The sequence below is a fragment of the Parus major genome, chromosome 1A (genome assembly GCF_001522545.3).
Source record: "Parus major isolate Abel chromosome 1A, Parus_major1.1, whole genome shotgun sequence".
Taxonomy (NCBI): domain Eukaryota; kingdom Metazoa; phylum Chordata; class Aves; order Passeriformes; family Paridae; genus Parus; species Parus major.
Window position 1 is genome coordinate 5,307,619 of NC_031773.1, and position 13,999 is coordinate 5,321,617.

The 13,999-nt window shown below is 38.6% G+C and overlaps 1 protein-coding gene across 5 annotated transcripts in view; it reads right to left on the reverse strand.

Moving 5' to 3' along the window:
- The window catches only part of USP6NL (USP6 N-terminal like), a 119,735-nt gene that overhangs the window by 85,001 nt on the left and 20,735 nt on the right, over window positions 1–13,999 (reverse strand). Inside the window, exon 1 of one of the 5 annotated variants that reach the window (XM_015628418.3) lies at window positions 11,502–12,053. The exons of the other annotated variants lie outside the window; for them this stretch is intronic. Coding sequence (XP_015483904.1) covers window positions 11,502–11,574 — 73 coding nt within the window. The 5' untranslated portion in view covers window positions 11,575–12,053. Of the gene's footprint in view, window positions 1–11,501; window positions 12,054–13,999 lie in introns of those variants that run through there. 5 annotated transcript variants of the gene reach the window in all.

Below are 13,999 nucleotides of genomic sequence, written 5' to 3' on the forward strand. Positions count from 1 at the left end.
ATTCAAGTGTATTCTCATTAGCCCTAATTCGATTATCTCTTCTCCAAGCTCCTCATATCATGAAATTATATCACAGCTAGGATGCAAGGGATAATTTGTTGACATTTCCTAATGGTAGCAATGACTTTAGAATTTGTAACACCAGCCAAAATTGCTCCAAAATGTCCACTGGCATACCAGTAAATACTGTCTCAAAACCAATTACTACACACCAGTAGCTAGAAATGTTACAAAGCTTATTAGTTTTGTTTTGTTTTTTAACACAGACAGCTTTTACCTAAGAGTACGTTAAGAGAGCATAAAGGAAAAGGCAGGAGGACATCATTCAGACATTTGCAGTGCTTGTTGACCACATCATTGCTTTTTGTCTCCTGCTCTGCTCCAAGTTACTGCTCTGGGGAGAGCTGGTAAACAGGATCATGTGAGTGCACTGTAACCCATGACAGAAAAGCCCAAATGCAGAATTTGCTCATGCTGCCATCACTGGCAGCTTCAGAGAGCCTGAACTGGGGAACTCACAGGAACAGAGGCCTGCAAAGTTTAAGTTTGTCCACATCCTCAGCATTGCTGTGGTGGGCTGACCCTTGGCTGGCTGCCAGGTGCCCACTGACCTGCTCTCACTCCTACTCAACTGGGGGATAAGAAAAGAAGAAAAAGCTCATGGATCAAGATAAACAGGGAGGTCACTCACCAATTACACTCATGAGAAAAACCTAGCCAGCTTGGGAAATTTACTGGCAATTAAAAATAGTATAGGTCAGCCCATAGCACTTGGGTTTTGCTGCTGCTTAATCCTGACACACTTCCCATGCTCCAGCATGGGGTCCCTCCAAAGAGATACAGTCCTTCACAAACTGTTCCAGTGGGGGCCTTTCCCATGAGCTGCTGCTCCTGCCAGAAAACCTGTTCCTAGTGTGGGCTCCTCTTCCAGGGCCATAGCTTCTGCCAGGAGCCTGCTTCAGTGTGGGCTCTCCAGGGGCTGCAGGTGGATCTCTGTTCCCTCCATGGATATCCATGGGCTGCAGGGCACAGCTGCCTCACCATGGTCTTCTCCAGAGCTGCCAATGACTCTTTGCTTTGGTGCTTAAACACCCTCTCCTGCTCCTCCACTGACCTTGGGGTCTGCAGAGTTTATTTCCTCTCTCATAACTGCTGCACTGTGGTTTTTAGCATTTCTTATCTTAGCTCAGAGGTGTCACCAGCTTCACTGATGGGCTCAGCTTTGGCCAAGGATGGGCCTGTTTCGGAGCAAGCAGTGTCTGTCTGTTTCCAACTCAGGGGCAGACCCAGGCCTCTTCTCACACAGGCCACCTCTGCAGCCCCAGTTACCAAAACCTTGCCATGTAAGCCAGTACAGTGGTCAAACAGAAACTCTGCCATTAAGTTAGCACTTAATCTCACGATTCAGAGTGTATAAAAGCCCAAGTCATAAATGCTAGTCTTCAGTGCTTTAGTGCATAATCTCTTGATCCCCTCTCTACCCCTGAAATATCAAGCCTACCAGAAATTCCACTTATTTCCAAGAAAAACCTCATTAGGCCATTCTATCCAATGCCAAGATCATAAATCTGGAATAAAAGGCTACTTTAGTTCCACGCAATTCTATAAATAGCATATTAGTCTAAATTGTTAAAGCGCTTTGGAGCAAAGCTCCAGATCATATCTATTTACTGTTCTCCACTTTGTGCTGGGAAGAGACTTGGAAGTATGCAAAGCTGGACTGCTTCCAGGTTCAGCTATCTGGGAGATGCACTCCTACCTCAAGTTATGTTCTACCCAGAGGATAAGGCCAAGGTTTGATCTAGCCTGGGTAAAACTGCTGAAATACAGAAGAATGTTGGACTCCCAGCTTCCATGTCTCCATCTCTGCCTCCAGTGCCACACTCCCTGCCAGCATGGACACAGTTCATGAGCCACTGTTATGATAAATGTCCAGGCCCCAGCACAGTTGTCCTTTGATTTGCCTAAGTATATTTGCTCATTCCTCCTTTCAGAGCTTATCTGCACTATTTATAGAATGGCTTTACATTCTTATTAGTTGCCAGACAATGGTTTTTAATACATGTTCCATCACTACAAACACTCCTCTGCAAAGCTTTACACATTATGTAAAACAGGCAATTATCACTGCACAGATTAGAAGGTCATTCCAACGTCTATAAACTAAATAGTAGTGGGAATTTGAGTCTGTGTAGCTTATTTTCTTTTTCATCTATAGATTTGGCAAGCACCAGACTAGCATTCATCCCACATATTTCAAAACCTAGCCAGGGTACTAATTTACAGCACAGAATTGACAAAAACATATCTTTGATTTGTGCCATGTGTGATCCACACTAGAGTCTGTGAACACAACGTTTTCTTTTACCCGGTGATGTGACACGGCGGCTTCAAGATTTGATGCAGCTGCAGCATAGATGGGGAAATTTTTCAAAAAATTTAAAAGTCTTTTCAATGTACAGCTGTCATTAGAAAAAGGAAAGGATTAGTCAGGTCTTTTTCTTTATAGGAGGAGAAAAATTAGGACACAGAGCAATAGTGCAGCCATTTATACATCCCACAGCAAAGTGAAATCAGCAGTATATTGCACACTGGGGAGCCCTGGAAGCATCCCAGGAACACCGAACACTTGAAAGTGATGAAGAATTGCTCCACCAATCCAAACAATGTGACTTTAAATGAAACAGAAAATATTTCTCTAAGAGAGATCACAGCATATTCAAGTTACCAAAGTCCCTTCATTAGCACAAACAGTATTTCCTTTTCCATCAGCAAGAGGAAGTCTCAGATCAAGGCAACTTCTCACATTCCAGCTGAGACCTGTGAACTGCATTACAACCACGTCCTTCAGACTCCTGCTATTTCCCATTCAGAAATGAGGTTTGCAATAAAAGCTTCACTTCCATTCTGTGACAGGAATCAGTAAACCAAAATTATTAATTAAAACTTTGAAGGATTTATTTCTAAAAAATAAGCCTGAAACTCACACTTAATCTCTACAAGATAATTCTGACTAAGTGGAGATAAAAAAGGCCTTGGAGAGTGACCTTTAGTCAAAATATTTTGGGGAAAAAATTATCACCTAGTGATATGGTGAAACCTGCCTGTTCACACTCATGTTCCTCTTCAAATGTTTACATACTCATCTTGCTTGGTACATTACGTAAATCTCAAAAGAAAAATGTCTCATCTAAAAACAAGGAAAAGAAAAAATAACTGATTTCCCCTTCAATTTCCAGGGAATAAAAATATTTGCCAGTCAAAAAATGCAGAAAGTTTTGTGCAATCTGATTTGCCTACAGAATTTACAGGACTTCACTATTTGTTCCTGGAAAAATAATAAGCAGAAAGGTTATATTTGAATACTACATGTTCATATATAACTGGTGCCTGCAGTGGTACTAGGAGGGGAAGGTGCAGCCATCACTTACACCACTATAACATGAATGCCAAGAAAAACACATTTGATTTTTAGATCCTTTAATAGAAACCTCTTTTTCAATGATGAATTAAACCACAGGGAAATAAGGAGACTGCTTTTCCTAGCATTCCACTTGCATTTCATTTGTATCTGCATTAGACTATAATAGTCCTGTGGCAAATGTGCCATAGGAGTGGAGCATCCAAAATGTGATAATGTGCTGTTCAGAAAGCACAATAGTGCCAGACAAAAAAATTACTGTTAAACAAAGAAAACACAACACATCAAACAAACAACAAAACTAACTACAACACACACAGTGGGAAGGGAGGGGAAAATATCAACAACAGCACACAACTTTCACTCCCTAAGGATGTACGGTTTCAACTGTGTGAATCCAGGTGAACCTGTCTTAAAAGCTACAAAACCCCTGAGATCTTCAGAATACCGAGACTAAAGAACAGGTAAATCCTATCTTGCAGAGTTACTGCTCAAATCACCAATTCCATGCATGTGTGCACTCAAGCTCTTCCCAGTGGCAGTAGAGAACACCTTCAACCCAGTAGTGGTATTGGGCAAACAAGAATATCCAAAATCCACAAGCTGAATATCCATGAGCTTCTCCATGTGAACAGAATCTGCTCATGGGAGCTGTGGCCAGTCAGTCCAGACTCATTTTACACCAAAGCCCACTTGTGCACATGGAGCCCATGTGGCACATCCCAAGATTTATACCCTGGCTTGGGGAGCAGAGTTAAGTGATTGTAATACCTGACCCAAGGGTTGTGCTCTTCTCCTGAGGCAAAGAGTGTGCCTGAACATCTATTTGCTTTTGTTTATGCTGACGTGCAATAATGCTACAGAAAGTAACAGCTGGGGGGAAAACCTGCATCACCTGGGATATGAAGCATAAGGGAGCAGTTTGCTCCTTGGGGAAATTATTTTCACCAAGGACCTGCCCCCTCCAGGTGCTGCTAAAAATGCTTTGTTAGCTGCTTTATGAGCAAGGAGAAAGCAGCAGTCTTGGGCATCTGTGTACTTATTTTCTCATTTCCATCAAGAATTTAATTAACTGACATTAATTAAGTTTTCTGTTTGATCTGGAAATTCAGTTCAACTTAACATTTTTATAGATAGTTTAATACTAATGCTGACAGATAATTTCCTTTAGAAGAAACTGCTTGGACTTGCAAGCAGAAGGACAAAATAGTGGAAGCTAATCCACTGAAAAATATTTTTATTTGCTGTTAGACAGGATTAACTAAAAAAAAATTGCTTTGACAGCTGATTGGACAAGTCTGGATGTTTTCTGTACAAGCTATACCAAAAGATCTAGACGCTCAATAGGACAAAAATACTTTGAAGAGCCCAGATAAGATGTCCAGGGAAGTTGTGAATTTCAATATACACCAAAGCACTGTCTAAGCCACCCAATTGCTGTAATTATCTGTTGTAGAAAATGTCCAGCTGAGACCTTGTCACTTTGAAATATTCACCGCATATTAAGTTATTGAAAACAAACAGGCAAACATATTAGCATTTATCTCTGCACCACTGCTTAAACATACCCATTGCAATTTAACAAAAAAAAACCTGACACCTTTTCAAGCTTGTTAAATAAATTCTGTACCAATTAACAGGTTCCCAATTAACAAACATGGACATCAGCATTCATATTTAACACTGGATTCCAAATTCCATAAGCATGAGGATAAAATACTGAAAACTTAAGAACTTAACACATTTTAAAAAATTAGATGATCCCTTGTTGCTTTAGGTGTGCACATCTCAACAACACAAGATTTTCTTCAAGGAAAGGAATATACTTGCTCATGTAAAATAACAACAGCATTACCCTTTGACAATCAAAAGAAAAAAAAAATTTCTACATGCTTGAAAACAGCATATGCACAATGCAACTGCCATCCCAACAAAATCAAGAACAGAAAAATATGTTCACCTGAACTATGAAAATGCAAGACTGAGAATTACTTGTTTTCCTAGATCCTTCAGGCAGAACTTCCCAGCCTTTTCTCAAAGGTCTCCAAACCAAAACTAAAATGTCTTAGTTGTAAAATCCACATTTCATTGATAAAAGCACAAGAGCTGGTAGAGAAGGAAAGGCACAGATTACAAACAGCTTTTCACCATGTTCAGATCCAGGCTTGAGACCTTGGCTCTACTGAATAGTGGATCAAATGCCTCAAGCAAACAGAATCTTTGTCTCAGCTGAAGTATCACTGAAACCAAAAAGCCAAATATACTCATCCTACCAGATCAAGCTCAAAACCATGTAACTCATTTATCTTCCCAAATGTTAAGCAAAAACTTGAATGAATCATTAACTCTCCTCTTCTTTCAAGGAACCAAACAAATCCACCTTCTTTTCAGTTGGTCTTTTCACCCAGCTGCCAGGTGCTTCCTGCTGCAGTGAAACCAGGACAGGATTTGCAGATCCACACACACAGCAAGTCAGATCAGCTTCAGTGATGCCAAAACAGTTGTGCTGATGTACACAGAACCAAATTTCCGTCCCATCTAGGAGAAACATTACTGCAAACCTGTTGTGCTCTTCCCTGTTACACTACTGAGTTGTTCCCTAGTCCTCCTTCTTTTTCAAGACTACTTGCATAAGAATATTTTATGCTAAGATCCCACATTTTCCACTACTGCAAATAAGAACACTAAAATTGTATTTCAGGATTATTGAAAATATTACAGTTGACAGTTCATGAGCTTAGGGTCACACCTTCCCAAAAATAACCCTAAGACACACTAGAGTAACAGATCATGGTGGGAGGCTGACAATGAGTTGCCTTGCTGTGCTTACCTGCTTGTAAATTAGCTCATTTCAGGTGACTAACATTACTGCATAATGAGAGATCAAGTAGTGCTTCTTTTCTCTGTAGTTACTCCATTGTTAAATTAATTTTAGCTGTCTGTATTAATTTTGTTATGCCACAGGCAAATTCCCAAGATACAACATCTACAGACTTTGTTTAATGATGCTACCTACCTAATAACCAAATACACAGACACTAAAGTAAGCCATTAACAGCTACATATGGTGAAGCCGCACCAGGACCTTTCTTAATCACTGCAGCTGGCATCAGACAAAGAAGAATAAAATTTCAAGCTAAGTAAAAAGGCAATAAAATGTCAGGATAAGAAACTCAATAGAAAAGCCACGATGTATGTGTAACCCATGAAAGTTACTACTATTTAAAGTGAGACACAGTAAATGCCAGTGACAGAAATAGAGTAGATTAGGTAAAAACACTCTGAATGAGTCACTGTATGTCCAGATGTGCAGTGATCCAACTGCACATCAGGACAAGTATTATTACTTGTGTCTTTATCATCCTGTGGTGAATTCCTCACACTCCAGCAGAAGGAAGTCCCACCAGTATTCTCCATTAGCCTCAGCCAGTGGTACCACTAAAGGAAGGCTGTCCCCATGGATTCACTCATATCCCACTGCTGGCTTCTCCTTGGAGCTCACAAGCACCTCTGTGGAACTGCTCCAGCAGTGGTTTAGTTAAACTGATCAAGGTTACAGCAGCTCAACAAGAATGAAAAGTACAGTGTCCCACTCCAAACCACTGCAGGGCTACACAAACACAGGTGAAGCTCTGTGGGGATCTGAACTGGGATGAAGAGACCAAGTGAGCAAGGCAGAAGTCATTTCTGCCAGAATCAATTATTTGTGAAACCACAGCTGAAACTTCAACACAAATAATGTCAGAAGAACTGCTGAAATACAGTTAAACTCTGTCACACTGCTAGAAACTTTGCCAGGGTAAATTATGAATTGAAGCTGTGTACCTGTACTGATGAGCTGCAGACTACAATACATTATCTTGTATCTTGACTGGTGTGGGCAGAATTTAATATTTAATGAGGAAAAAAATATATGTACTCCCTGCTTGCAGCTCACTGAAGAGCTCATTAATTTGTATTAACTTGGCTCTTCTGGCCAGTCTCCTTTGAAAAATGAAGTCATTCAAGGATAGGTATATGAGCCTACAGAAACCTTTACCTCTAATCCAGCATTTATCAGTTAAAATGCTCAACCAGGATTATAACAGTATTATAAGAAGAAATAAAATAAGAAATTCAGGTAACCCTAGAACCTCCCATAAGAGGCAAAACTCTCAGCCTTCCTTGTAAAGATGCTATAACAAACAAAAATCAAGAGACTGAAGGAAGTTGCCCATATTTCAGTAGACGCCTCAATGAAATGCATTTGATTTGAGTACACTTTTCCTCTACTATCACCAAAGGTAAAGAGAAAACACCACAACTACGTGATGCAGGACCTTTATTTTATTTTCTCCATCTTGCAACTAATCAACTTAGTCCATGAAACAAAACCAAAAAAAACACTGTTCACTCCTTGTCAAGTCTAAGTCTGAAATACAAGGTACCACCACAGTACTGTCTGCACCAAATCCAGGCAGTAACTTCCCAAGCAACATTTATTACTGGAGAATTTAAACACAGTTATCCTTGGCTGGCCCAACATTTACACATCTCGTAGGCCCCAACAGTGCAGTGACCAAACATGGCTCCTCTTGCATTCCATTAAAAAAAAAAAAAAAAAATCAAATTGAAGTTTTCTCTCATTTTTCTCTCTCTCACACTGAAATACTGCATTCCTTTTTAATTCTGTGAATTCAATTCAGTTGTCCCATCTGCTAGAAATGTTTTAATACAACGTCTTTTTTAATAGCCTAACATCAAGGTGATGTTGCCAATTAAGTTCAGCTGTAGCCATCTGTAAGAAGAAGAAGGGAGGAAAGAAGTAAACATGAGTATTACTTCAATAATTTTAAACAACTTGAATTTCAACCAGGATTTTCGTGATGGAAAAGAAGAAAATAATTAGTATATTTATACTCTACCTGTATTTCTCTAGGACAAGTAATATCTGAACTATTTTTTAAAATTCAGAAAGGTTTCATCTCAAAATGTTTGGCTTCATCTTAAAATGCTTGTCAAGAGAATTTTATACTGCCATGATTTATCTTTTTATTGAAAGCAGACTTTCAATTTCATAAATAAAATAATGGCAACCTCTTAAATTTCTTCACCACTTCATGTTCACCTTCAGACTTGCAGGGGATGTAAAGTGTTACCCCTGACAAGAAATGACTACTGGTAATTTTTTCCTCTAACAAATGTGATATCTAAATATGCTAAGGGTCTTGAGTTTCCCAAAAACTAAACCCATAAAAACCAAACAACAAACTCTACACACTCAGCTTCACTGCAACTGGAAGATTATGATAAACAATTATAGAACGTTTTTCCCTAAAAAAAATGAATAATTCAATTTTTAAACAGCACAAGATTTTAAAAAGTGTGGAAATGTGATACATTATAAATCAAAACCTACTTGTTTAGCTCACTTGATGTATTCACTAAGCAAGACTCCCAGGCCTACTGAGGGATGTCAGCCTCAGCAGCCAAAGACTGAAAACAAAACCAGAATTGCAAGTCTTGCACTGGGAGACAAGGTGGACACCCATGCTCACAACTGCCTGTCTCTGGGATTTAGTCTTGAAAACCACCTATTTATCAACCTCTTAAAATATAGAAAATTTAATTTAATTTAACCTGTGGCACAGGTCACAGCCACAATGAAAATAGACTGGTCCATAAAAAAAACAAATTAAGACTCCACAACTCTGTAAGGCTCTTCAGCTACCCCATTAAATCCACATTTCAACTCAAGAAGCATTAATAATGTGGTTCTTTTAAATGGCATTCTGCAGGAATTTCTTCTGCAGGGATTGAATTTTCATCTCCACTGTGCTTACTGCAGACCTTATAACAAGCTTCTGATGTTGAATGATGGATGCAAAAAGACACTCTTTGGCTATTAACTGTGCTCCTAAGCCTCAGTCTGAAAATGAATCTTGGGAAAATTGGAGTGCAGAGGAATCCTTTCCCCCCAACCTTATGTACTATTTATAAAAAACATTACTTGATTAGGATCTTCAGTTTTAAAGAAGTTTTTAATTTGATACTACGTATGAAATATGCAATTAATACACTGTGCTCCTTTGTAACATTTACCTTCCATGAAATTATATTCTAATGAAAACACTTTTAAAAGGAAAGAAGAAGATGCACCTGAGGAGAGGGATTCAAAATCTTTACAGTTCAGTAACACCAATTTGAAAGCATTTTGGTAAACACTTCACACATCATCCCCCATGTCTCAATGGATTCACCTCATATTCACAGTGGGCTTCCTAGCAACTCTTTCTCTGCAAGTCCATTTTTCCATCTCCTGAGAACAATACTGAGAATGAGTCATTTCTGCAGAATACAGCCCTCCATATACACCAGATGCCTAATGTTGCAAGCTGTGAAGGAAAAAACTTAATGTGTACTCAAATTACTGTATCGATCACCAAAATCTGTCAGCATTTTGCATCTTTTGTAAATGTTTTCTTTAGAATACTTGAATGTTTTTTACGTTAAGATCTTAATATTGCTTGTCAAGATGCACCACCAGTTTCTGTAAGAGCTAACACCTAATTAGCTCAGATAGTAGCAGCTTGAGAACACCACCCAGACAATGACCAAAATTAATGTCTTTCACCAAGGGAGTAAAACAATCAGGAAAAAAAACCCTGAAAGCTTTAGAACTGAGAAAGAGCATTGCCTCATGTTTTTCAAAGCTTTCCCTTTCAATTCCCATTAAATCTGTTCCTATAAATAAGTATTTTTTTGAATTTTGGTGTTACATCTTTTTGCACAGTTCTTACAGTAGTTCTATAAAAATCCTGCCTGACTAATGAGGTATGTGCAGAACAGACAAGTAGAACTTCTGCCCCTTCATCCTTCCCTGGAAGCAGCACAAAATCAAAAATGAATAGTGAACAGTGCTGAAATAGAGTAATTCACTGGGATGAAATTATACAACTCTTGGGGGGGATGTTCCACCAATTGCTGCAAAATCTAAGGAAGTAATTAGGAAGCTTGTAATTTTTTTCTTTCAGAGTAAGAGGGTAACAGCTGAGCCCAGTTCTACCTTCACTCCTTTTGTTTACTTACAGAGGTGTTTCATTAACTGATTTATTACAATTAGAGCAGCCTGATGTCACTTGGGTTGAAATAAAGGTACTTTCCAAAGCCACACATTACACATAAGGGCAGAACAGACAAATGACACAGTAACAGGCAGATGCTGTAAATCCCAAATTATTCACAAACTATCCAATACAAAATAAGCTGGTCCTAGAAAATTAATTTTAGTAAGAAAGAAGTGAAATTTTTAAGTTAACCCTACAGATTATTTAGTTGCTCTACAAACCAAATATTTAGCAGTAGCAAATAATTAAGATGTAAAAGATAAAAGTGTTTAATCAGTTCCTCATTAGATATGTGTGCCAGATACGACAAAAGATGGCACTACTTTAGCAAAGAAAAAACAAATGTTCAACACACTGAAGTAAACGACAACAGCATTTAACATCAATTAAATTGAAACAATCACTGATTATTTCAAGTAGTTTTACATACACTTGCAAGAGATATTTTGGATTTTGAAGTTAGTTGTAATCTAGAAATAATCTAATTGTAAAACCTAGCCAGCAGTGCAGCTGTGTACTTCCAGTATCTCATTTCCATAAGCACTGAAGAAGCCCATTTTTACTCTTATTCTCATTTACAGCATTAAGACTCTAAAAACTATTTTGATGGGATTACACAGAATACAACTGCTATTTTCACAGCCTCAGCTCTCTTGACAACAAAAATGTTTTTACCACAAAAAAAAAAAAAAAAAAAAAAAAAAAAACAAAAAATAACCTGTTACAGATGCTGACAAACTCAGTTTTCAGCATAATAAACATCACTGGGATTCTCTTTGGGAAAGCAGCAGTTGCAAAAACGATAATAATTAGGCTTAATATAGTTCTAAGTCAAATTTTGGCAGCTGTACATGCCACAACAAAGAGCATTTTTAAGTATCAAGTATGCAATTTAACTGCAACCAAACTCTAGAATATTTCTGATTCACAGCAAGTTACTGAGAACAGTGAGCATATACCAGAGCTGCTCTTACCTTTCCGGGCAGCATCTGTTCTCCGTCTTGCTGGCGACACCAGATCCTTTACAATCTGTAGCACTTGAATCATTGCTCATTAGCAAGATCAAAGGAACCAGGTGCTCCTCTAAAATTCCAACAGGTTTCATTACTACACCTTATTACATGGCTGCCTTCAGCATGCTCAAGCAAAACTGATGCAGGAAGAACTCATCTACCTTCCCAGGAAGATTTCTGCCTGACGGCTCTACAGGCTGGGGTGATGGATTTAAAGTGACTTCAGCACAAGGAGACAAAAAAACACAAGCAGTCCTAAATGTATTTCTACAGAACATTTTAGAATTATTTACTGCAGAAAACGCATACTGATGTCTCTAAATAAAGTTTAAAGGAAACGTTCACAAAGCAGCTAAAGAGAAAAAAAACCCCTTGAAATGACTGCCACAGATGCAGCGTGCTCCCCTAGGCTCAGTAACTAACAAGTGTGGCTGCATCCTCTTTTCAAGTCAGTATCAGTTCATGAAATTTCACGTAATGCTTAAAGAAAGACTCCGGTGCAGTGCAGAGCCAGCGTCAGACCCACCAACAGAACTAAAATTAAACCCAGCCTGCAGAAACTCCATCAGGCACAAGTAAGCTCCTGCTAAAGACATTGATTGGGTTCCTTTTCTCCCTTCTCAAAGAGAAACCTCTGACACACTTGTACGTGAGAAGAATTCTCACATACCAGGAAGCACGCTGGAAATCTTGGGAATATTTCAGGCATTCTCTCACCCACCAGCAGAGGCTCAGAGAACCATTTCAGCAGAGGTATTGCCATTACTTCTGTCAGGTAATTTTACACAGACAGACTGCTCTATGTGCCCCGCAACATTTTTAATGACATTTGGAAAATGTGTACAAAGACCCTTCAGAAGTGCCTTTTGTCAAAGCCTCTGCAGAGCTAACCCCCAAAAAAAAAAAAAAAAAAGAAAAAAAAGAAAAGGAATCATGTTTTATGTGATCACTTTAAATAACTGTCAGGCCTGAAGAGGCTCTGTGAACACTTCAGAAAACCAAATTCCTATGCAGCACTGAGAGGCCTCACACACACACAGATCAGTTTAGGAAGCCAACTGCATCTTCTGAAAACCATAACATGAAAACAAACCACAGGCCACATTCTCTGGCCTTGAGACCTTCTGTTCCCGTTGCTTAAGTGTTAGATGGGGAGGGGGAGAAGAGGTCATCTCTTTCCATTTTTCCATTTCCAGCTGCTCATCACAAGCATTTCAGATTTTAAGTTTTACTGGCATATTTATCCACATCCATGTCAGTCTCTTGAGCCACACAAAGCACAGGAATGACAAACTATGTCTGTTATGTCAGTCTCATTCACAGCCTGTCCATTAATCTCTGCCAGAAGGAAGAGCAACCCAAAGTTCTATCCTATTTACTTAGGCAAAACAAAGACAAGTAAAATCCTTCTCCCTGCTAGGCTGTCTGATTTCTTCTCCCACTCTGCAAACATTCATGTGTCCATCCAAGAGGAAGCTTGTAAACATACAGTGCACACTGTGTCCTTCCTGAAAAAGGATTCTTCAGAATGTTACAGACCTAATCCTCAACTTTTCTATATTAAGAACAATTTCTAACTCCTGAAGTTAAATTCCAGGTTTAAGACCAATGACTTTATATCTAGAGAGGTTTGGAGAAGATCACTACAAGCCGACCCTTCCAAAACAACTACAATTTCAGAACATTTAAATAAGACGTAAAATGTAGGGTTATGCAGTAAGGTTTACCTGGAGGTCCATTATTTAATAATCCAAATATTATTAAAAATAAAAAAAAAATAATTGCAGCTGGAAGCACTTTTTCCTTGATTATCTCACCATGATGCATTTATTCTTTATTTAGTTGAGTAAGAAACAACTTATCTTCAAGTCAAAAATACAAAACCAAAGGAATATCATTACTTGCCACTATATTACATTGCAAATTTTCTCTAAAAAAACTGACTTCTAAGTTCATAGTGCACAAAACAACTACTACAGAACTACTAAACTTTTGATTGTCCTTATATTAACATATTGTGAATAGGAGGAGAAAGGAAGAAAGAGATTAAGGTTGAACAAAATAATAATTTCCGTAATAACACATCTACTTGGCCTTCCAAAGCAAGAATACATCTTGCAGATCCTATAGTTGATTTTTAAATGAACTTGATTATCTCACTGCTACAGCAGCATTCTCAAGTGCTGGAACCAGCAGAGTATGATGGACTGACAAAAATTAACAACTGGAAAGGAGGGAGCAGAGGAAGAAAGAACTAGAAGGCATGACTTGTACTTGCTTCTGTAAAAAATTATTTAAAAAGGAAGAAATTAAGCACTTCAGTACCTATTCCCAACTGCAAAAAAGAAGTTGTTCCTTTTTTTCCAGACTGTCCCTTACCTTGCTGGTACAGGTCCCTGTCCTCCCTTTTAAATAGAGACACACAAGAACTTCAGGACTGGAAGTCATTTTCACACACA